Below are 24,217 nucleotides of genomic sequence, written 5' to 3' on the forward strand. Positions count from 1 at the left end.
CAGATCAAAACAATATCGTACACAAATCAGCCGTGCAACAGTGTTTATAAACATTTACACGATTATTTGCCCCTGAACAGTGCAGTACACATTAATACATATTGTATACATGCTGTCAGTTTGACACTTACCGTATCTCAGCTGGGTTTAGTGTGGAGGGAAAAACGGGAATAGAAGAACAGCCTTAGTGTAATACTGGCAACCCCGACCGTTCAGTCGATGGCAATTCATAAAGTTCGCTTGTAACAACTTCGTTAACTTATTGTTATTCTTCACTTGAATTCTCTTCAAAACTGTCTCTGTTTATCTGATACAGCCGAACTCCGAAAATGATCGACCTTTCACTTCTGTACGCGTAAATAAGGAATGGTGGGAACGGTGGAGACTGGAGCGCAACAGTTTCTCTACACGTCCTCGGCGGGAATTTACGAATTCTACTATGGCAGAGGCTGAGCTTATGAATATAAATTAGGCCACACTGACGTTGCCTGGTAACGTTCGGGAAGCGTCCAGTCACGTAAACTGTTAATATTCATGAGCAGATGATTCAGCGAATCAGTCTTGGTTACTGGGAGAACGTCAGATTGCGTCATTAATATAAATGTTTCAAGCCTTTGTCATAGCAGGACTATCATCTTCACAGCAGCGCCGTCTGTCGACTCTGTTCAAACAAAACAGGTCACTTCTTCCATTTTCAGTTATATAAAGGTTTACATTTTCTGCATTATTTCTTCGTGCTGTCATTAAAAAAAAAAAATACATTTTCAAAATTTCCATCAAGAGCTTTATTCAAAAGTTTTGTTTAAAAATATTTTTATTAACAAAAACAAAACCGAACACAGGCTGTCTATAAAACGGGTTGACTTTATTGCTTAGAGAATACAGCTTACAGCTTTTGCAAAGGCATGTGAAAACGCTTCTCAACTACACCTTACCAGTCATCACAAGATATGAATTAACCACACATTCACAACTCCACTTTTACACATTGCACCTGGAAAAATCTGCTATCAAAACATTGTACAAAGTGAGAGTTACAGAGCGCTCGGTGCGATATGCACCGAAGCACCCACGTCATACAGAGAGCAAATACCATGAGCAGATTTCCGAAGCCTATCTGGTGACTGAATTTTTTTTTAATAGTTTTTCTATCTTTGGTACTATGAGACAGATTTTATTCTGCACATGTAAATCTTTTCCTTGGAATACTGTTCTGAACACAGGGCAGGTAAAAGCCTATCTACACGTAATCTTTATCCTCACTTGAACTAAAAAGAACCAAAAAGCAACATCCTACATTACAAATCACATTCTCAGATCTCACTCAGCAGAACAAAGAGAAATACAGAAGCGGGGATGAACGGCTGTAAAAATCACTTTCCAAAAAATGTTCCCCAAATGTGTCTCTTTAAGCTATTTTACAAAGACAAATATAAGAGAAATACGCAAATCTCCTAAAACAGGATGCGATTCGAAACGCCGGCTCCTGAATTCAACCAATGACAATTAACATAGTGCGCCTCATGTCACAGCCACATCACATGACCTAACATCCTTCCCACACACATACGGTGAAACTTATGGCAACTGCCTTCAATTAAATCAGGAACAAATGAGAAAAAGAAAAGAGGGATTTTCAAAAGCTAATAATTCTAGTTAACAAGTGAAATCGAGGCAAACATAGCAACAAATCACAGGAGAGCACCCATGATTGCTCCTAAACCATCAGTATGAATTTATACTGGTAATCTGGGATTTAAAAGTTTATATAGAAGAGAACACTGCAGAGGTCTCTCTCTGCTAAGGTTACAGAGAACAGAGTGTGTGTGGGAGACCGAACATGTCTGTAAATATATATATATATTTGTCAATCTATCTGTGTGCTTCGGTGAAAGCCTGTCGGGATTCACATGTCGTCCTCTTCATCTTCATCCTGGGAAGATCCAGCCTGCTGAGCGGAACTGGCTGAAGCCGCCGCCAGCTGTGCCTGCTGGGCGGCCTGCTGCATCTGTAACCACTCCTGCTGTGCCAGCTCAGCCTGCTGCTGCCGTGCCTGTAAACCAGCAGAACTTATCAGAAGAGCCACTTGAAATCACAGCGTTCATGCTGTCACACAAATACAAGGCATAAACTGGAAAGCCACAGAGTGAGAAGTTGATTTAATCAGCTTCGTGAACAGTTCGGCATGCTTTTAAAATTCTTCCAGCATTTTTACCTTGGCAAATAATTCCTGCTGTTGACGGAGAAGTTCTTCCTCAGGTATGCCAAGGTTCTCTAGTCGAGAGCTGGCCTTCCTCCGTTTAAGTGCTACAGTTTTACACTCTTGCAGAACATCTTTTACTTCTGCGATGTATGACCCAAAACCTAGACTTTCAAGTGCTGAGGAAAAAATAAATAAATTCCCTGTTACATACATCTGTTGGAAATCAAATGTCCAACCAGTTTTAAAAAATTAAAAAAAATAAAAACATTCATACTGTAAATCTATATCATGACTGTAACAATCTTATCCACCTTCTCTGCAAATCCAAACTGAAAGCCAAAATACTAAATTAATCTTTAGATTAATCTGAATTAGTCTATATTAATACAATCTAAACATTAGAAGACCTAAAAAGTTGCAGGTTAAAACCCACAAATTGACAACAATCCAATCACCATTGTGGATTTGATGAACATATTTAAAGGGATAGCTCATCCATGAATTGATAATTTTTTTTACCCTCATGTTGCTCCAAAATATCTTATTCTGTGTTCCAAAGAAGAATGAAAAGCATACAAGTGTGGAGCAAGCCAAACAGTTTTCATTATTAGATGAACTCCAGCCAATCCAACCAGTTTAAGATGGTCCCCCAGACCATCTTCAGCAAGTCTTCAAGACTGAACAGATGAAAACTGCCCAAAACCCCTTCAAAATCAGTCAAACGATTAACCTGACCAGGGGACAAACATAGTCAAACTAGTTCTTAAGACAGTCTTAACATATAAGCTATGTTTATGCATCTGGCCACAGAGTGCAAATGCAGCTAAGACCAGCAGATCAGGGGTGCGTTTCCCAAAAACATCATTAGCTCCGTTGAACTCTATTGGTAATGACAGAACTTGTGACCATAGCTGCTTTGGGAAATGCACCCCAGGTTTTCATCACGAATTGTATGGAAAATAAGCCAATGACAGTGAACGGTGACTAAAGAAAACGTCCCATTTTGTGTACATCAGAAGCAAGTAAAAAATACAGGTTTTAGAATAACATGAAAATGAATAAATAAAAGATTGTTAATTCTTGAGTGAACTACCCTTCAACTCAAACTTACAAAGCAAACTTTGAATAAAATCCTCCATCACGTATCCAGATGGATTAATTAGCTGTTAGTGACCTCACAGTCATCAAGAAGTGACATCCTCACCGTTTATAACATGTTCTGGGGATATAGTCTTCTTCTCGGATTTATTGCAGATCTCGTTGGCCTCTGAGGAGACGAGGTGAATGAACTCTGTGCAGCAGTTCACCACCAGCTCTCTGGCATCGTTCGCCACTCGCACGTTGGGAAGCGTTTCTTTAATCATTTTATTGATCGCCGCCCTCGGGATCGTCAGATCATCGTCGTTGCCCGATGAAGAGGCCATGAGGGATGAGCTGCTCAGAGTTTGAAGGGAATCGAAAGCAGGCGAGGAAGTGCAATGGGCTGTTAATGAAACAACACCCACAGCGGCGGCTTTGTGTGGAGATTCAAATGGTGTGGTCGGATTTCTTATAGCAGATCACTAAAACACTGTCAGAGAGAATGCAGGCTTTTGCATATACGTTTGAATTCAAATTCAGGGAAAGAGTGTGAGTGTGTGTGACACAAGGAAGGGAGGATGAGAGGAGTCGGTACCTTTCGGTTGATCAGTTTACGCTGACTCTCCACATCCACACATCAGAGCTGCTTCTGCTGCTGTTCCTGTGCGCGTTTATAATCATGATTTAACTCCGCGCATTCATTCTCAAGCTGCCTGGTTAAACTAACAGACACCGCGCGCGTTCGGCTAAAGCCCGGGGCGGATTTTTGTTTTTTTTAAGTATTCGAAGCTCTTAATTCATTACTTCACTCACTCGGTTGGCGTTTAACAAAATGAACCCCACAATGCAACACTTCCGGATATCCGGTGAATCTTCTGCTTGTTATTGTTTCGTGGGGTTGCTTGACACTACTGCCTCCTACTGTACGAAATCACGAAATATGATCCCGAGACGCTCTTACTACCCACAGAAACACGAAATCTGTCAAACATTAAACAATGTATTGTGTATACCCCTGACATTCTGTACTGAAAAAGTACAAAACTGAAACTGCAAGCGTAAGATTAGGGAAAGTCACGTGGTTATAGACTATAGTTCTGCAGCCATGCAGTTCCTTGAACCTTATGTTTGTAATGGTTTTCTTTTCTTCCTTCTTCCTTATGTTATGCATGATTATGTTATATAATATTATTATATTGTAATTGGCACACACAGACAAGAGGCGATGCACTCCCAATTATATCACGTTTAGGTCATTGTTAAGGTTGCTATTTACATAATCCTCCTTGTAATCTTTTAACTGTGTGATTAGGACATTAACTTGAAACTTTTGATGTTTGTATTTAGTGAAGTGCTGCATGTCTAAAAAGAGAAATAGAAGATTTTATCAAATTTTTTGAAAAAACTGATCAAATCATCATTCAGGACCCAGTTGTTAAAAAAGTTTCATCTTGATTAGAATAATCCCTTGTTTTGCTATTCAGGTTCCGTGCCAGTTTTTCAAAGCAAAGTTGGATTAGATCACCCTGATACACTCGTTTAGATTACCAAATCCAGATGATTATCTGCGCTCAGGACTAATGATCACAATGTAGGCTACTAAAGAACAACAGGTGGAACTTTTAGTGTGGAGTCAGTGTTTTCAATTCAAATATGCACAAAACAGCACAAAATATCCAACTAATAACCCCTTTTCATTTTTCAACAGTCAGACGTCTGAGGGGTTTGGATCAAAGGTAAAGATCAAAGTTTTGAACATCACATATACAGACAATTAAACCATGATTTTGGATGACTGGATCTAATCCAATAACTGAATTCTTTTTCCTTTTTTTTCTGTTTGTTTTGAACAACCCATGTTCAAGAATTTTTCTAAACTAACACCTGATCAGTTAACCTATGAACAACTGGGCCAATAAAATAATTTCAGTTATTTGAAGATTCTGACAATTGTGATGTACAAACGCAATGCCCTTTTGAGAGAACTGGCCACAAGGTGGTGCTATAACAAGAGATTTATTTATTTATTTATTGTGTAGCATGCAGAAGCTTTATTTAAACATTTTATTGTTTCCTCTGCATTAATCCTCAAATTCTTGTAATCTAATGGCAACATGATGTTTGCATTTTTGTCCTCATCTTTTCCTTACCCTTGCCTGACACATGCATCTGCTATATAGCTCTTCAACTGTTTATGTTCTTCTTCCAGCAATTGGCAAAATAGCATATCAGTTTCATTCATTACATACATAGATTAATTGAATAATATCCAAAAGTTAAGAATACAATCTCTTCCCTCATGTCCTGACTCTTCATCTTTTGTTTTTTTGTATCAAGGGATTTATCCAGATTAAGTATGGCAGAGATGAACTTTTGCTTGGTACTATATGTAAGCATTACCTCAAGTAGCTAGATTATAAAACTTCAAGATGACCAAAAGAAAGAGAGAAAAGATTAGATGAACAATTAATTTATTCAGATGTCTTCAATTGATGGATGGAAAATTAAACTAATCAAACAATTATAACAAAAAACAGCAAAAATATTATAAAAAAAACACAACATGGCTTTTGCCCAGGACCAGACTTTTTCAGTCTGGACACACTGATGCTAGATGCTGAACGTCAGAGCCAGCCTGCAGGTTTTCGGCAGTCAATGTTGACAGATTTAGCAAAAATATTGCATAGCGTATGATTATTTATTTATTTATTTTATTTTTTTTGAGAACAGATTTTATTTTATTTTTTTAATGTAGTACGTTCTAGTAATGAGACACACTTTAAAAATGTTCAGTTATTTAGTGTATGATGCTCAGGTTTTCTCTGTAACCATTTACAAGTCAACAAGTGTATGATGCCTGGTGTTTTTGTTAAAATACTTTATGAACACAAATATATTCTCAACAGTTTCTAATCCATGAAACAAACTCCATGAAAACAAATGCTAAGAAGCACATATTGCTATTATGCAGTCTATTTTTAAACAAATAATTTGTCTTTTTTATTTTTTGGTAGGCTACTTAAATTCAGTTGCTACTACTTAAAAATTGATGGTAAATAAAGATACTTAAAAACTGATGCTAAATAAAGATATACAAAGATATTATGGCTATTATGTTCAGGGGTGTCCTGTCCTGCTCCTGGAGAACTAACGTCAGCTCGAACCCCAATTAAACACACCTGAACCAGCTAATCAAGGTGTTCAGGGTTAACTGATAATTGGAACTGAAGTCTGCAGGGGTGTGTTTCCCAAAAGTATAATTTCCCAACTATAGTTCTGTTGAACCCTGTGACCATAGTTGCTTTTGGGAAATGCACCCCAGGATGATAGCTCTCCTGAAGCAGGAATTGGAGATATTATAGAACAGACTATAGAGTCTGTTGCAAAATAGTCTGTGACTTTTTGTTCAAAAAAAAAGAAATAATTAAAAAAAAAAAAAATGAATGTTTATTGGTAAACATCTTAAAGATTAGTCAATAGGTTGTCATGATAAGCTGTTTCCTCACAAAAGCAGTTTATTCAGCCTATGGATGCCTTTCCTCCACTGATCCTAAGGATCACTAGAAATTTCTTGGGAGGTGTTTTGGCGCTAAACTCTGCAGGACAGTAGCCTTCAAGGAGCAAAACTAGACATTTCCTGCCATGTGTATATAGATTTTTTAGGTATAGCCATTTTACTTCCATATTGGTGATAAGGTGTGATGTATCTCATGTGTACGTTAGTTGTATTTTTTATTAATAAATTATATAGAAATATTTAGTGTTATATTGCCTTAAACGATAATATCACGCTTTATCTTTGTTGTTACGCTCACTGGAGCCTCAACAAAAAGGCAAGAATTTGCTGAATATCTATGAGGCTGAGAGGCATTTTTCTGAAGTAAACCAACCCTGGAACATATTCTGCTCCGGAGCAAGTTATGTTTAGAGAGTAATTTGCTGTATAGTTACTTCCATACCATAAAATCTCCTCAGTTTTTGGAACCAAAAGTTGAGGTTGTCCATTTACTTTGGGTAAACTTACCCAGTTAATTTGCTTAACTAATTTGTAAAACTGTTTTCTGGAATACCCCCAGCTCTACTGCAGAATATTCTTTAAGAGGCATTCTTGTCTTTATCCAAAGAAAAGCTGTTATGGCTTCTCCAGCGCAGGAGCTTCAGGAAACTGAGACTTGCTTTGAACACCTTGTCATGTTCAAACACCATTTTGTAGAAGGTTTCAATGGGAAGGTCACCGTTTGCATCCGCATATTTTAGGTTGGTCATGGTTGTGTACGGATGGTTAGCCTGATGGCGGAATGGTGGGTTGGCCATGGTTATCATTTTGAATGTGTGCTGGTTATAAAAGAAACAACATATGGACTGTTAGTAATTCAGAAACAAAACATCAGAACACTGGAAAGATAGAAGAATGAAATAAATGAAATGCTATATGAAATGTTTTGGAAAAGTACCTCTGCAACATCCTCTGGAGTTTGTCCAAGACTCTGGAATATCTGGTTGTAATTCTTTAAGTAGATGTTGGTAAACATATCTGCTGTCACTTTATCAGCTTTGGAGAGGTCTATCTTCAAGCCTTCCTCATACACCTTACGCTCAAACTCTGTGATGACGGGTCCTGGTTCAATGAGGCTGATACTGCACAGATGGAAATACAATTACAATTTAAATGTGGGGTTCAAAGCTTTTAAAACACATAGAAAATCTTGAAATTACTGCTGCAATCTATTATCATGAACAAGAAAACTGAGCTCTTATAAACTTGTAAACTTTGAGTAGTTCTAGTCATACAAAGCTACCATAGAAGCATGAGGCAATGTGGTTCATTTCCACTCTGTCTAGACTCATGTTCAAGTGAATAAATGTAAATGTACTCCTGGGTAGTGGGGTATTTGACACCATTCAATGCTTGGATCCCTATATATGAGTGTGATCACTTACTTCAGATTGAATCTCAGAGCTTGAACTGCCAGACTCTCACAGAACCCTTCAACAGCGAACTTGGAAGCAGCATAAATGTCATTAAACAAGATACCTGTGTACGTGAACACAACAGTGATTACCCTGATTGAATCCTCTCAGAGCTCCTTTAGTCATTGTTGTTAATCCTTTAAGTATCTAAGTTGGATCTCACCCCCTGGTATAAAGAGCTCAAATGCAAATATCAGCTTAAGAAAACCAGCCATTAATAAATGTTGGTTGTTGTCCATTTGTAACAACTCACCCTGAATCCCCATTACACTGCTGATTACCACTATGTGGCCACTTTTTCTCTTCTTCATATCAGGCAGAATCTCCTTCAAGAGTTGCACAAGCCCAAAGAAGTTAGTGTCCATGACCGATTTCATCTCACAAATGGTCTGACACTCAATGGGGCCAATCATTCCCCAGTTCAGCATTTCTGCATAACGGCATTACTGTAACACAGATAATGCAATGGGAGTATCAACAATGCTAATTCACAGAAGACAAATTAAGCAAATCATGAAGTATTCTTGAATATTCCAGATTTTTTTCAGTTTTAACTAATCTACAACTGCAAAAGCATATTGTATTGTATTGATTGTATCTCATAAACTGCTGGGATTTCCATGCACAGTTCACAGTAGAGCAATGCTGAATGCAAAATGTCAAATCTTGAAGTGGATAGACTGTAGCAGCAGAAGCCCAAATTCACTTCAACTCTTGTTAGAACAGGAAACTGAATGTACTCTGATGGCCAAATATACAGCAAATGTATTATGTTATAAAGTCTGCTCTGCATAGACCAGAATCTCTGATTTCCTCAGGTTTTTGTTATAGCCATGCCACAAAGAATTCTGGCTGTTCTCTAAGCAGACTGGTTCTTTTAACTAAAAGCAGGACTTCCATTTATACAGCATAGGCCTATTACAACTAAAACCCCAGGTAAATAGAATTGTGGGTGATCTTGATTCATGTTTCACACTACCAATACTTGGGGTTACAATTAATCTGGGGTGCTCAGTAGCTGACGTTTCATACTCTATATGTCTACATAGCGTTGCATTCTGCGTTCATCCAATCAAAAGCACTGATACCGCAAATAAGAACCCTTACGAAAATTGACCATGGATTTACGACAAAACCAAAAAACCATGGTTACTATAGTTAAACCATGGTAACCACAAATTAACCATGGTCTTGTTACACTAACCTTGTTCATTTGTAGTAAAACTGGTTATATAGCCCTCTAAAGCACCATATAGTCCCATATCTCAAAAACACTGCAGTAAAATGGTTTCATACAAGGTCTGAATATAGTATGGGACGTTAAACATTCGCTTTTTCTACTTATTAGAAATCTGGTCTTTATAGGCCTCTGAAGTAGAATGATGTCCCATATCTCAAAAACGCTGCAGTAAAATGGTTTGATATTAGGTGTCCACATAGTACGTCCCGTATAAGAACTGAGCATTCATTTGTTCTACTTTTTAGAAATCGGATCTTTATACCTCTCTAAAGTGTGATAATGTCCCTTATCTCCAAAACGCTGCAGTAAAATGGTTTGATATGAGGTGTGCATATAGTTTGGGACGTCCTGGATAAGATCTAACCATTAGCTTTTTCTACTTATTAGAAATGGGGTCTTTATAGCCCTGTAAATTGTAATAATGTGTCATATCTAGAAAACACCGATGTAAAATGTTTTCATATGCATGCAGCATCGGACGTCCCATATACAATCGAATAATTTCCCATTTCTCTTTTTCTACGAATCCTGCTATGATTTGAAAGGTCGAAAAATACGGTCCATCACCAATAAAAACCACGCATATTATAGCAGAAGTGCAAAAAAGAAATCGAAAAATGTCATCTTGTTATATCTCAATTCTGGGCGTCTAAATGAAAAGTGCTCTGAAAGTGCGTTCTCTCTGTGTGTTCCTGTCAGTATCGTAATCATGATAATACGCGCGCACACAAATTTCAATCGCTGCTGGCTTGACCGTGTTTTTCTGAACTGCGGCTGGCTTGACCGCAGTTTCAAACTGTAATCAGTGCGCCAAAAACAAGAAACACGGTTACTACACTTTTACTATAATAAAACCATGGTTAACTGCCGTAAGGGAACGTTAAAGTTTAGTAGAGTGTGAAATGCTATCTTATAAATACCCAGAATTGATTATTTATTATTTACCCCATCATTTTTTTTAGATTTAGGTTTAGAATGGGTTAACCATTTCAAGTGTAGCCCTATCGTTTCACTCCGTACATCTAAAAAACAATGCTAACTTTGCACCAGAGCAGGGTTTCATAACCCTCGGCAAAAAACAAAAAAAAAAAAAAAAAAAAAAAAAAGTGGTGCTAACCCACTTCTTAATTGCAAGTATGAAACGTTCCTTTACCCAGGGTTAAAACCTGCGTGTTACGATTACTGTATGTCTTTCTCCGCCTTATATTAAACCGCCGTGCACATGGTATGCAGGTAAAATGAGATATTATGGCCACAAAGTTAAAGCATAGCATTTGTGTTTTGATGTAAGAAATACATCTAGGAGACCCTTACTGAGAATGTCAACTCTTCGCATGGGCAGACTGTCCACACAGGCTTTGATAGAATTCTCATCACAGACGTCGAGCTGCTTGATCTACAGTGTGCTGCCCAAAGTACGACCTGCTGCCTTCTCCAGAGTTTCACGTTTAGCCAGGTTCCTCATAGTCGCATACACTGCCAAAGCCAAAAAACACTTAACTTTTAATTTTCATTTGTACTAGTCTGCTAAGTACAACCCCTGGTTTTGATGCTGGTTTATGCTGGTCCTTTGCTGGTTTATGCTGGTCATGTGCTGGCAAAGGACCAGCATAAACCAGCATCCCAGCGTCAAAACATACCTAACCAGCATATGCTGTTTTTTTCAACAGGGTTTATATAAGAAAGTTGCTTGCTTCTTTTGAAGAAAAACAAATCTTTGTTAATTCTGCACAGTATTTGTGCAGTACAACAAAAAGCAAACATTTTACAACTGTGCTTGGTCTACACTACTATTATATGACTATAGATATCCTATGGAGCTTACCCATAAACCTCTTTTTCTCATCTTTGGCAAGACGAACAGCAAGTGCCAAGCCAATGCCAGAAGAACAACCAGTGATCAGTACAGCCTTCCGATTCATGGCTGCTTTCTCTGATGATACAGTAAGACAAGAGAACAAGAAGTAAATGAAGGCTAAGGAGATCTGAAAAGAAGAAGATAAAGAGACAGAATGAGTAAGAGCTTGAGAGATGAGCTAAAACACCTGCTAATCCACAGCATAAAGACTCAGCAGAATGACCCATGTGTCACTATGGTTTAGACATGTGGTGGAAAATACATAACATTACGACTGCTGAGATGCAAGGTCTATACACCAGTGTGGTATAGCTGATAAAACACAACATAATATGCAAATACCACATCAACAAACACAAAACCCAACACCAACAAACAAAAAACTCATATTACTATTATTGATTCAGAATAATTGTAGAGATACATTAAAATCTTTTTCAGCAACTACAATATATTCTCTCAGATGTTTCAGTTTGCAAATTTATGAGGCATTAACCATACACAGTTTTTAACGATCCAAATGGCACCAAGTTGTCAAATACAGACAAATGTTATTGTTTTCCATTTCCATTTCTTGTAAATTTTCCATTTCCATAAAAATCAATAAAATTTTTTTTTTTAAATCATGAAGACCATGTTGTCAAAAACATCATACAGAAGCATGTAAAAGAAAATATAAAAGAGTTTAATTGTATAAAAAGGCAAAGTCAATGCATAGGAATCAACAAGGCAAAAAGTCATTAATCGTAGCAAAATACAGTACATAGTGGCTTAACATGCAGCATTATTGCATAGTGTGTTCCCATCTGCATCCTTTACAGACCATCAATACATGAAACACAAGAGGTGAGTATTCTGGAAGCTATGCAAAAGTATATAAAGGTTTGTGTGTCTGAATGCATGTGCTTTTAGAAACGACCACGGATGCGATCCAGTGGGTCTGTGTCCCACATCTTTGCGTCCCAAGCCTGGAACCAGCCAGTGAAGGTTGGGGGCTCAAAGCCCTGCTTTACAGTGATGACCGGGGTGCCACGGCGACCAGAGGGGTCAGAATCCAGAAAATCTTTGGCTAACAGTAAAGAAACATGCACATTAATAATCAGGAATTACATTCAATCACAGTGTTAAATCAAATTAAATCCTCCATTATGGACTGCTCTAGTTGGGATTTTGCTTTTTGGTACCTTAACTGTATAAATGTAAGTGTTAAAGTTAGTGCTTTAGCATCTTAACTTACCTATTTTTATCTGCTCCATTCCGCTCCACCTCGTTGGCATCATTACCAATCCAAACAAAGACCTAAAGGAAGAAGAAATTGAATTAAACATTTAAAGTTTAACATTAGACCCAAGTCAGGTTACATTTATATTTAAACATTATTTTATGTAAATTTTGTCAAATAAATTAATAAAGGCTCTACCTTGACTAAGGTCTATAACTGAACTTCATTCTGTGCGTCATTCTGGTATATAACACCCACTTTTTCAAGAACCAGACAAATAATTATGGCTACAATCTATTCTCATTCCACATTTTCTGTTTGAAAATTGTCTCACTCAGAAGTTTATTAGATTACAGAAGTAAAATGTGTTGCAAACATGATTTCATGTTGACTTTAAGTCATTATCGGTACTTCAAATGCTAACCTGATCCCAGGTGTCCAGCAGCATGACATCATCAGTGGCCAAATCAGACTGAGTGAAATCTCCAGGCACTTCCTCAGCCTGAAACGAAATAGGAGAGGTATAGTTAATTGTATGCATTCATTTGACAAAGAAATTTAAATGAGTTGCAAATTCCATTTATGATAACTCACAATTAGACGTCCAGTCTTGTTGGAGCAGCCAAAGAGACGTGGAGGTTTAACAGTCTTCTGCAGACTTTTAGATGTTTGATAGTCCTTCTTTCCACCCAAAGCTGTCCAAAACCCAGCTGAGTGAAAGAAAGATACAGATAAGTACCAATCAGTTCAAAAGAACAGAAAACGTGAATAGTTTAGGAATGCCTTTTAACTGTATAAATTACAATGTTTGGACATTTACAAAAGGTAGACACCCACCCGGCTCTTTGCCCTCTGAAATTTCTGTGGCACTGCCTCCAAGGAAGCTGCAGACGTGTTTAGCAGCAGCCATTTCTTCCTCTGAAGCGGCAACTCCTTTCCACAGAACAGGCCACTGGGATATTTCAGCACGAACACATCGTTAGTATTCAGTTTTAGATGCAGTGGGCTCCACCTGGGTGAGAAGAGAGAGAGAGAGAAAGAGTCAGAGAGGAAGGTTATTGCCAGATGGCCATTGCTGATTGTGTCCATGTATGTGCCTGCTGTCCTCACTGACCTCCACAGCGCGTGTTGCACGGGTGGAGCTCTGGCGGATATGGAAAAGGCGTGTATTGCTAGTCTGACTTTGACCACCTTTACGTGAAGTCCCACCCATGTGGATGATCATGGGTTTCCCCTTGAACAGGCTCATCAAATGGGCCGGTTCCTGGCCTTGAGTGACACGTACCTGCAGATTGATATAACAGTGAATTCTAAATCAAAATCAAAATTCATGAAAGAAAAAGAAAAAAGTATCTCTGTTACAACAAAAACACAAAAAAAACATCAACAAGCACAACTGTTTTCAACAGTGATAATAAAAAGAAAGGTTTCTTGATCATCAGCATATTAGAAAGCTGAAAATTCTGTGGAATAAATGACATTAAAATAAAAAAAAAACTATTTTAAATTGTAATAATATATCTCAGTGTTACTGTTTTTATTATATTTTGATCAAATAAAATGTAGCCTTAGTGAGCATAAAAGACTTATTTCAAAATCATTAAAATATCTTACATACCACAAACTATTAAAGGGAAGTGTACATATCCAGTAGGAATCAATATCAATAAAGACCGTCTAATATCAACTGATAACCAATATGGTACTGATACATTGTTTATACTGTACTAGAAACAAAAATGTTTTAAAACCAAAGTGAAAAGACTATTATGGAATTATTTTTAATTTGCTAGCTCCGGTCACTTTATGACCAAACTAGAAATCCTCATTATAATCAACATGGCATAGAGACAGTGTAAATAAAAAATGACAATTAATCAACAATTACACAATAATAACCGATAAGGTTGAGTTAAATTTCATTTAAGCTTGGAATAGAATTTGACCAGACTCAAGAAATTAGGCTTGTGTTTGGTAATACCTGGACAGGCGAACCTCCCATGGAATCATCCAGCTTGACTGTTAGAAAAGCTGAGGCAGCTAGCTCATCTTGTGTACACTTAAGACCTTGCCTGATATGAAAATAAATACATATAAGTAGGTCATTAAATATTGACTTGATTAGTTAAATATTGGATAATCGGGTGGTTAATGAGCATATGTTCCAGCATGTCAACCTGTGGCTATCTAGACTTACCAGGTGTAGATAATATGTTGCTCTCTGCTTCCCTGGCGATAGGTGTAGAGGATCAGGTAACAGTCTCCTCCATAGAACTGCCCATAACTGGAAGGGTCCACAGGAACTTTATCCCCACCCTCTAAGCGCCATATCTGTCGAGGTCAGAGTCATGGACTTCATACAAGTGTGGCATTGTAGTTAACAATAAAATTAAACTCATTATTGAAATATTGGCAATTATAGCTGTTCAGTCATGAGTTTGAATGGGTCTTTAGAATAAAACTTCATTTATGAGTTTTGTTTTTACCATAAAATAAATGATATTTTAGCATTAGCAACTTAGGCTAAAACTTGCTACATAAGGACTAGAACGGCTGTCTGAGGAATCTTTATGTAGCAACTTAACCTATTAGTTAGCGCATCAAATCAGGATTGACATATGACTGTGTATAGTATATGTTATAGAACAAATAACTTGAAAGCTTTAAGTAATGTTAAACAAAGATACAGTTTGCATTTACCATTGTTCTGTTAATGATTTCAATACACAGTTTTCCATTACAGCTTCAAGTTGGTCATTAGAATTTGCTGTTGACCAACAGAAAGCTGTTCAGCTTGAAAGTGACTTCTACGTGAGCTGTGCTTCATGCATTGCTACACTACTGACAAACTACAGTAGAACTTTTTGCATCTAAGATTTTGCAGAAATGTCTATAGTGTCACCACACCTTAAAAAAGAAAAAGCTATTCTAAAAACCCATTACCAATTCCTGATGCAACCCATTCTTTGAACAAACTTATTCTTTTCTGGGTTTTAGGACTCCAGACTGAATAGCTCTATGGTGCTTGGTGCTATTAGCTTTTAAATTTTTACCTGGACCTTGCCAGAGCCGTCATCCACCATACCATGCTGGGCAGCCATAGTTTTGTTGGAATGCAGACTGGAGGCATCAAAGGGAACCTGTGAAACTTTGGCAATGCGGCCAATGCTGTAGGCCTGGCCTGGACCTGTGGTTTGATCCTTATCCTTCCAGTTACTGAAGAACTGCTTGAACAGTGTGGTCTCACCTCCGGCTGGCATAACCTGGATCTGGCCACAAAAAGTTAGATAGACTAGTTAGAATTTGGCTTTCATTTGACTTACTTTCATTAACATGCTGGATCTAAGTCTGATACCTGTGTGTTTTTGGGGTAGTTCTTGTCTTTGACAAACTGCTCAGCTACCTTCATGGCTGCCTTACGTTCTTCAGTGTTTGCATTTTGTCCTGAGTTGTTAAAACAGAAGAAATTGTCAATATGTGTAATATAAGAACACCAAAATAAAATTTGACCATACCTTTCCAAAGAAAGATCTTGCTGTCCACTCCATTGTCCAGGATGTAGCATTCGGTGGGAGAGAGCATTTCCTGTTTGAAAGGGCTGCTCTGGGACACCAGAGATGTCTTCATAGAGCCTGCAGCGTCAGACACCTAACCCATACAAAACAAATGAATGCATGCATTAACACAATTACCATAATATAATGATCGTAGTGTGTGCATAATACATAAATGTACCATGTAGAGTGTGCCCTTTTTCTGATTGCTTCTGTCAGTCGTCTCATCGTCAGGACTTCCTGCTGGGATGTTGGGCTTGGACCCAAGAGCCTAAAAATAAACAAACACAATTAAGAGTTTCCGCCATTTTTCTCCATGGCAGCGGTCAAACCCAGGACACAAAAAGACTATTATGCAGAACCTCAACCAAGAAGTCAAAATCAAAACCAAATGGACTGGGATTCTTTCTTTGCTGATTGCAACTCTAATTGTATTAAATTGTTATTTACTATTTACTGTGACAAACAGATTCCATCTTTCTTTTAGCGTTTCACACTAGAGCATTGTGCTAGCATTGCTAAGGTCCCGAGTTCTGTTCCCAGAGAATGCATGATTTTGAATACACTGTAAATTGCTTGGGATTAATCTGCCTACCATGTGAATGTTTACATTCATTTTGTCTGAATTTATCTAGTGTGTCTGATTCTATGTTGTGTTGATTTCTTGCTTGCATTACTGGACTATATTTCTGTAGCTACAAAGATGGTCTACAATATCTGGAGAAAGCTATCCGTTAGCGTTCCCATTCATTTCAGCTTATTTCTACTTTTTGGAATAAGATGATGGTTACAGCATCTAACAGCAGAAGCTAACTAGATCATGCTAAACCCATTGGTAGCTACAGATGATGTTAAGGTAATGAGGCAAATGTCTGAACTTTGCCACTGAATGAGGCAAATTAGAATGTGAGCTTGCAGTTAAGTGTAAGAGGTGGTTTTATGCAGACAAAATTCCAGGATAAGTCACCAGACAAGTCTGTTGTTTCACTGGAAGTTTGATTTATGACATTTAAAATAAAAATGACAAGGTCTAAAAAAAAGAAAGAAAAAGAAACACACATGGATAAATTGTTTCCAATAAGATCAGTAACCTGCTTTAAGGTACATTTCTTTAGATCGAACAGTACAGCATTCCACTAATCATGACAAGGTCATGAGATCAATTCCCAGCAAATGCATGAACTGATTAAAAGTGTAACTTGAATGCTATGCAAGTAGCTTTGTATAAAAGCGTAAATGTAAATTTAGAAAAATGTGTCCATATCCTGATGTTCTACCAGTTTATAGTCACAATATCTTGTCTATAAAGTGTCTTGAGGGAGCTTAGGTGGTTTACAACTTTACAAAAGCCAGAACAAACTGATCAAGAAAACCAGTGCTGTTACTTTTCTCGCTATTTTGCTGTCTTTTATTTGTGTTATGTTTTATTTATGTCTATTTGTGTTTCAGGCGTGCCACCACTGACCCAATAACTTATTCTTTTACTTCATGTCACAGCAACCAAAGACATGCTCATTCTTTGCACTGCATGTTTAAACTTGCAGCATTATTTAGTTTTTTTGGTTTTGTAGAAGAAGATAAGACTTACAGCAATAACAGCCTCTGGCTCAGCACCGTCCTCAACCATTTGCAGACTGGCACGCCCATTTCTCTCATTATCACGAATGCCAATAGCCACCTCGGATGCTTTCAACCGCTCAAACCGGTTGCAGTCACTCCCACACCATTGGTAGATGTCCTAGAAAAGTCACAATATGATTTGTGAGGTTGTGAATTTTGGATTTCTCAAAGGGACGGCAGTTTCATTCATTACTCCACCCCATGTGTTTCTGACCTTGCCGAGATCAATAATGAAGCAGTCTCCACGATTGAAGCTGGCCCAAGACAAATTCACCTCTGTGGCACGAATGGCACGTCGCCCCTTAATGTGAAGCAGACGCTTCACATTCATGTCATTAGTCACCACGTGCTGGAATCCAGAGGCCACACCACCTTGCTTTGTAGGGGAAAAAGAACAAAATACACCAAAATGTCTCATGGCTCTTGAGTTACAATAAAAAAAAAAATGTAAAAAAGATTTTCTCATGATACAATCAAAGTAAATTGGAGACAAGATTATACAAAAAGGTAAAATGCACTTAATCTGAGAAGAATATTGCACATACGTGAAAGGAAGCTGAGAAATAAAAATATTCATCACAGCAATACACTGTGATATGTTCTGCTGGATTAATTTCTTATTTTTAAATTATTAAAACATCACAGACTAAACCTGCCACAATATACTATAAATTTGCAAGGCAAAATTATTCAGGAACTTTCCACTAGTGATTTTGAATGTGGTTTTTGACTCCCTTTTATATAAACACATTTATTATTTGAGGAATAATAACTCTCATTCCCTACAACCAGGGCCGTGCACCATATACATAGATGTTGACAAATCAAAAAAAACATTTTTTAGATTAGTGGTCTATCAATATAGGATTTCAATGACAGATTCTTAAAGGAGTCATATGATGCAATTTCAAGTTTTCCTTTTCTCTTTGGAGTGTTACAAGCTGTTTGTGCATAGATAAGATCCCTAAAGTTTCAAAGACTAAACTCTCAAACCCAAGAGATATTCTTTATAAAAGTTAACACTCGTCCACGCCCTCCTAAAATGCCTTTTTCAAACACTCCAAAAAAAATAAAAACACAAAACCAAAAATTCATTCAAATAAAGAAATCTTTTGACACAAAACACAATAATACATCTCCAATAATTAAAAGGGTTTGTCAGATTTATCAATAAATAGACAAAACTGGGGTTTTATTTTTATTCAGCTCTCTGTAGGCATAATTACCTTGTACTTAATTCCAGTTTTAAAGTAGCCAAGGAAGGTAACGGACTCATTGTTCTGAACCTCACGGTACTGGACTGGTGCTCCACCCAGATGATCATCCAGCTGCATAGCAAAGATGGCAGCAGCTCCACTTTCATCCTGAGAGCAATCATTACCTGCAGAGTAATGCAAATCCTCAAATAAACAGTGTCACGGTGTGTGTGTTGTATTAGCCTACATATCCAACAAGAAAAAAAGGGCACTGTATTGTAAATGTGGTTATTTTCACTCACCCATCCACATGTGGACATTGTAGGATGGAGCAGAAGTTGTGTAAAGGACAACATAGGCATCACCAGTGAAGAAGTTTCCAAACAGTTGTTTGGGAACAGGTTTCAGATCCATCTTCTCTATCCTCCAAATCTGCAGACCAGGCTCCTTGCCAGCATTCTGGAACTCTTTATGGAAAACCATGATTCCTGGAAGATACAAAAATACAGGGGCTGAACTATGAAAATCCATACAATTCAAAGACCTAATGGTCTGAAGGTGGAAACTACTAGGAGGGCAATAAAACAGGTTTCAGAATGGATCTTATAAAGGGAATACACTGGAATAGCAACAACATTAAAAATGACAAAGACCAAAGACCTATGGTTTATTAATCTACTACACACACACACACACACACACACACACACACATATATAATATGTATATAATACCCTATAACAAAGAGACAACCAATTTTATTTAAATATATGGAAAACGTGTGGATGCATGTGTGGATGGTAAAAAATTTGCATTTTAGTAATGCAGGAAGCATCAGATGCATTCATTCTCGGAGGACAATATGAGACTTTTTATATGATCCGTGAATTACTGTACCTGCACTTCATCAGTGAGCATTTTAATTGCATTTTCAAGTCATATGGAGAAAAGGGCTGTTCGGGTGTTGACGAAGGTGGGTGCAGCCCAGCCGGGTGAGGATGTCAACAAATGAGTCATGCTGCATGATTACAGCTGTGGGCAGACATGCCTGCCCCGAGTTTACCAGGAAAAAGTTTAACGCAAAGAACACACTTTGCATGTACATGAGATCTGCCATTTACAGATTCATAGTATTATACCGGACAGTGAGATTTACCATAAACTATAAAAGATAACAGAAACATTAACCAATTTTAATCAGCCAGACAACTACTTTTCACACAATACACAGCTAGATTACATTAATTTTTTTTTTCTCTGTCTGGCTGTCTAATTTCACTGTTCAGCTCTGGAAAACATAACTCAAAATTAACTTTGCTTTTAAGCAAAATCAAAGTGGTGTAAATATTGCCTACACCCTGCAATAATAAACTAATTGCATCTTTTCAACCATTTAGAATTTAATTAGATAAACCCGAAACTCTTAAAACTAGAGCTCATACCTAAATATTTTGATGCAAAGTATGGTTACCATGGTAATTCATGTAAGAACTTCACGTCCGTGTCTAAATGGACACGCCCACATACGAAGTTCTAACTTCTTACTGGGATTTTAAAGAAACAAATCGGTTAAATAAGAACTTTTGACATTTTCAATTGAAAAAAAACAACAACAACAAAAAACAACAATAAATGTCCATATGCACATTCAGCATACTTTTTTTTTCCTCGGATCATTTTCAGATTTCTCCGATCATTTAAACTCGTTTTTTTCCTGTTAGGCTCTAAAAGTGCGCATGATCACAAATGCCTGCAAAGCACGAAAAATAATAATAGCAGTGTTTGTAAATATAACGTTAGATAAAGAGTTTGCAATAGAAAAAAAGCGGTCTGCAGGCAGCTACACTCCCCCGTCTGTATATGTATAATCAAACTGTTATTTCCTGTTCTTCACTTTACGTCATAAAGCGGGGAAATGGAAAGTCTATTAAATGCAAACAAAGAAATAAAATCCGCTACCTCAAGCATCCCAGAAAGAAAGTCGCCAGAAAGTAACAGATATAAAGTGATAACCCAGAGATATAATAACAGTTTATTCTTCACTCAGCTGTCTTTCGAAGACTCAATGAAGTAACGTTATGTGACTAAAAGTAAAGGGAGTTCAGTTTTCTTACCTTGGTCAAAGAGATGCACAGAAGGCGATGAAGACAGATCTGGTTTGAGAAGCTGCTCCTGGTTTAGTCCAGACTCAGTTTTCACAGGTTTCAATAGATGCGAGCAGACTTTAAATGGTCTGCCGTATTTTCAGGGGAGAGGCAGATGCGAGTCTTCAGCCAATGAATCTCTGAGGCCTCTAAACCACATTATGCAACGTTGTTCCACTCCCCCAAACCAAATCACACCATAAACCAGCATACCTCCTTATTCTTTCTTCTTGTATAGACACAGAACAGTGCAACATACATCACTATAATGAAATGCATTATAAAAACTATATGAGAGCACATGGTAAAAAAACAAAATAAAAAAACAAAGGTTTTGGTCTTTTTTTAGTCACTTTATTAGCTTTATGATCTAATTAATATTTTATAATATAAAGGATTATAATTATGAGAAAATAGGCTACTAAAACTAAATATAAAAGAATTTGCAAAATTCTTTTTTGAAATACTTTCATCTTGAACGCCAGCTTCCGAAAAGTACTCAGATTCAGTGTATTTCAGCCTCCTCATATGCATGATAAAGTACACGTACTCATATGCATGACAAAGTAAATTTGATCAAATGTTCCACACATTAAATAGCTCACAGGCACATAAAATGTTTTTTTATTTCTTGTGCATTGCATGTCAGATGCATTGTTCATAATGAAATGAGTGTAATAATGTGAATTCAAGGTTACAGAAGGGGTAAATGTCTCAGAGACCGTGTAAAAATAACAAATGACAAACATTTTAGTGCATGCAAAGGACAAAGAAATGTGTTCACTACTTCTATTTCCTTTAAATTAATTAACATAATGTGTGTTAGCATTCATTGTACAGTATCATTCAAAAGAATTATTTTTGCAGTTGGTCGTTCAAGTAAAACATTGTTCCCCACATTTAAGGTTAAGCTCATTAAGCTCACATTTCCAGTGAGATGGCATTCTGTCCTCTGTGAAAGGTGTGGTCTACCTTTCGTTTAGTTACAGCTCTAGTCAGGTCTGTTTGTTTGTGCTTCATGCACATTAGATTCACAATACAGCTAACAATTCACTTTTCCCCATGTCAGTCATTCCCTACATAACGCTCTCTGACTACTTGTGCCGCCCTTCCCTGATCTTGCATTTTGCTAAACTGCTCCACCCAGCCCTCATGCTCTCCAATGTCATTACAATCTCAAGGCTTTCGCTGAGCTCTGCTACACCTGCAGGCCTGAGAGTCTGCCTCACAGCAGCTTGCAGAAAACTTTGGCAACACAAGACTCTAAGATTTACTGTAATATTCTGGAGAATCTGAAATATTCCATCAAGACACCAGCCTTAGGAAGGTCCAAGCTTTCTATTTAATATTCTCATCAGATCCATCATGTAATGCCCTGAGCACACTGCTTTATTTGAATATGCTTTAGGGTTATAAAGCTATATGCAGGATTTCCATAAAGTGAAGGGTAAAGAAATCATAGGTGCAACTCTTACGGCTAAATCTGCCTAAAGATTTGCTCAGATTTAAAACATGAGGACTGTGAAATGAGAGAATAAAAGTGAGGAGGAGTGGCGTGAAACGGAGTGGAGTGTGTGAGTCAGGGTCACAGACTCTACGTGCTAAAATTAACCTTGTAGTGGTGTTTCCTCAACTGTCTATGGCTGTTTTCCATTGCATTCACTTGTGCTCACTGTTATTCACAAATATTATAAAAGCATCATAATAATCCAAAGTAATCGACACGAATACATAAATTAACACCTTGTAAAGCAAAAAGCTGCATGCTTGTAATAAAGAAATCCATCATTAAGACTTCAAACTGTTGCTTCTGGCTAACATGAGTCATCTAAAACATTACTTTTTTTCAGTGAAAAAGCAGTCTCGTTTGAATCAGAAGAGAAATTATGCACAGATCAAGCACCATTTCCAGGTCAAAAACAGCTGTTTGGACTCTCATTCTGACGGCACCCATTCACTGCAGAGGATCCAGAGGAAGTGATGCAAAAATAGTTGGGTTAACTTGGGTTAACTATTCATGTAATTATTTTAGACTTATTTTAGTTTTTTTATGGCTTACAGTACTTATTATCTAGCATTTTTTTTGTTGTTGTTGTCCTAAATATACACGTTTTTTCAAGTTTTGCATATATTTTCTTCATGCATGACATGTCTAATATATTAAATCTCAAGCATGTTCTAAACACATTAACTCTAAAAAAGGCATTGATGACACAGCTGTTGGTTGTGGTGGAAATGGCACCACAAGTGAGGGACTGTCCTCATTTGTGTTAAAACTGACGGCATCTTTTCATACTATATTAAAGTGGTTTAATAGTTAAGTCTTAAAAATGTCTCTGTACTGTTTAATACAGAAACTACTTTATTTCTTAATATTCCAGTGTTGAAACACAATGCTGCCTATAGCTTGAGTATATAGAGCCACAAAACGAAACCACATCTCTGAAGTAATGAATGTGTATCAAGACCGGTTTTTAGATATATCGTTGTAACTTCCTGTTCAAGGAAACTGTAACAAGTGTCTCTTGAAGCTGCTCCAGCCACGATAAATCTCTAACCACAGGCACAAACAAATGTTTCCAATGACAACAATAGAGGGTGTAAACACAGAGCTGTTGCTGTGTATATAAAAGTAAACCTACAGGTATTGCACTCTTTTGTACATTATGTTGCACTTTGTATCAGTGAATAGCAGACTTGACAGCAATAATGTCTGAATGTTAAATGTGAATGTTGAAAATGTGTATTTTGTAATATTTAATACATTATAATTTTAATATGATAATTTAAAAGTGTCTTTTTCCATGACAAATGCTATGTAGAAAATGAACTATTTCTTAGCAGTTTTACAAGTTTTTACTTTATTGCTTTTAGTTTTTCAGATCACTGACTGTCTGACTTGTCTGTATTTGTCACTAATCACACGGCTGTTTGGGAGAGGATTGAGTGCACCTGTGTGGAGTCTCTCATGCAGAATCCCTGAACCCCTCATCACAACCTCAGCATTTTCTGCTATTGTCTGCCTTTTAAACACACGCCCTTAATACACAATCCTGCACACACAGAAATACATAACTGTACACATGTGTATATGTACACTCGCAGACATCGACACACACATACCTTCTG

The 24,217-nt window shown here is 37.3% G+C and overlaps 1 protein-coding gene and 2 pseudogenes across 4 annotated transcripts; all 3 read right to left on the bottom strand.

Annotated features, from left to right (window-relative positions):
* Positions 1 to 844: 844 nt before the first annotated feature.
* Positions 845 to 4,153, bottom strand: LOC109092371 (protein Dr1-like). Of its 4 annotated transcripts, none has more exons than XM_019106149.2 (4): positions 3,879 to 4,153; positions 3,408 to 3,637; positions 2,216 to 2,379; positions 845 to 2,053 (listed from the first exon to the last, which is right to left on the bottom strand). In XM_019106149.2, exons 2-4 carry the CDS (start codon positions 3,625 to 3,627, stop codon positions 1,907 to 1,909), a joined length of 531 nt encoding a protein of 176 aa, XP_018961694.1. In that variant the 5' UTR covers positions 3,628 to 3,637; positions 3,879 to 4,153; the 3' UTR covers positions 845 to 1,906. The 4 variants fall into 4 exon arrangements, with proteins under 4 accessions (XP_018961694.1, XP_018961693.1, XP_018961692.1 ...); XM_019106148.2 differs by having other exon boundaries at positions 3,408 to 3,686; XM_019106147.2 differs by having other exon boundaries at positions 3,408 to 3,773; positions 3,879 to 4,152.
* Positions 4,154 to 6,767: 2,614 nt separating this feature from the next.
* Positions 6,768 to 11,450, bottom strand: LOC109092043 (annotated as a pseudogene).
* Positions 11,451 to 12,009: 559 nt separating this feature from the next.
* Positions 12,010 to 21,157, bottom strand: LOC122137667 (annotated as a pseudogene).
* Positions 21,158 to 24,217: the final 3,060 nt, after the last annotated feature.

The sequence above is a fragment of the Cyprinus carpio genome, chromosome B6 (genome assembly GCF_018340385.1).
Source record: "Cyprinus carpio isolate SPL01 chromosome B6, ASM1834038v1, whole genome shotgun sequence".
NCBI classification, from domain to species: Eukaryota; Metazoa; Chordata; class Actinopteri; order Cypriniformes; family Cyprinidae; genus Cyprinus; species Cyprinus carpio.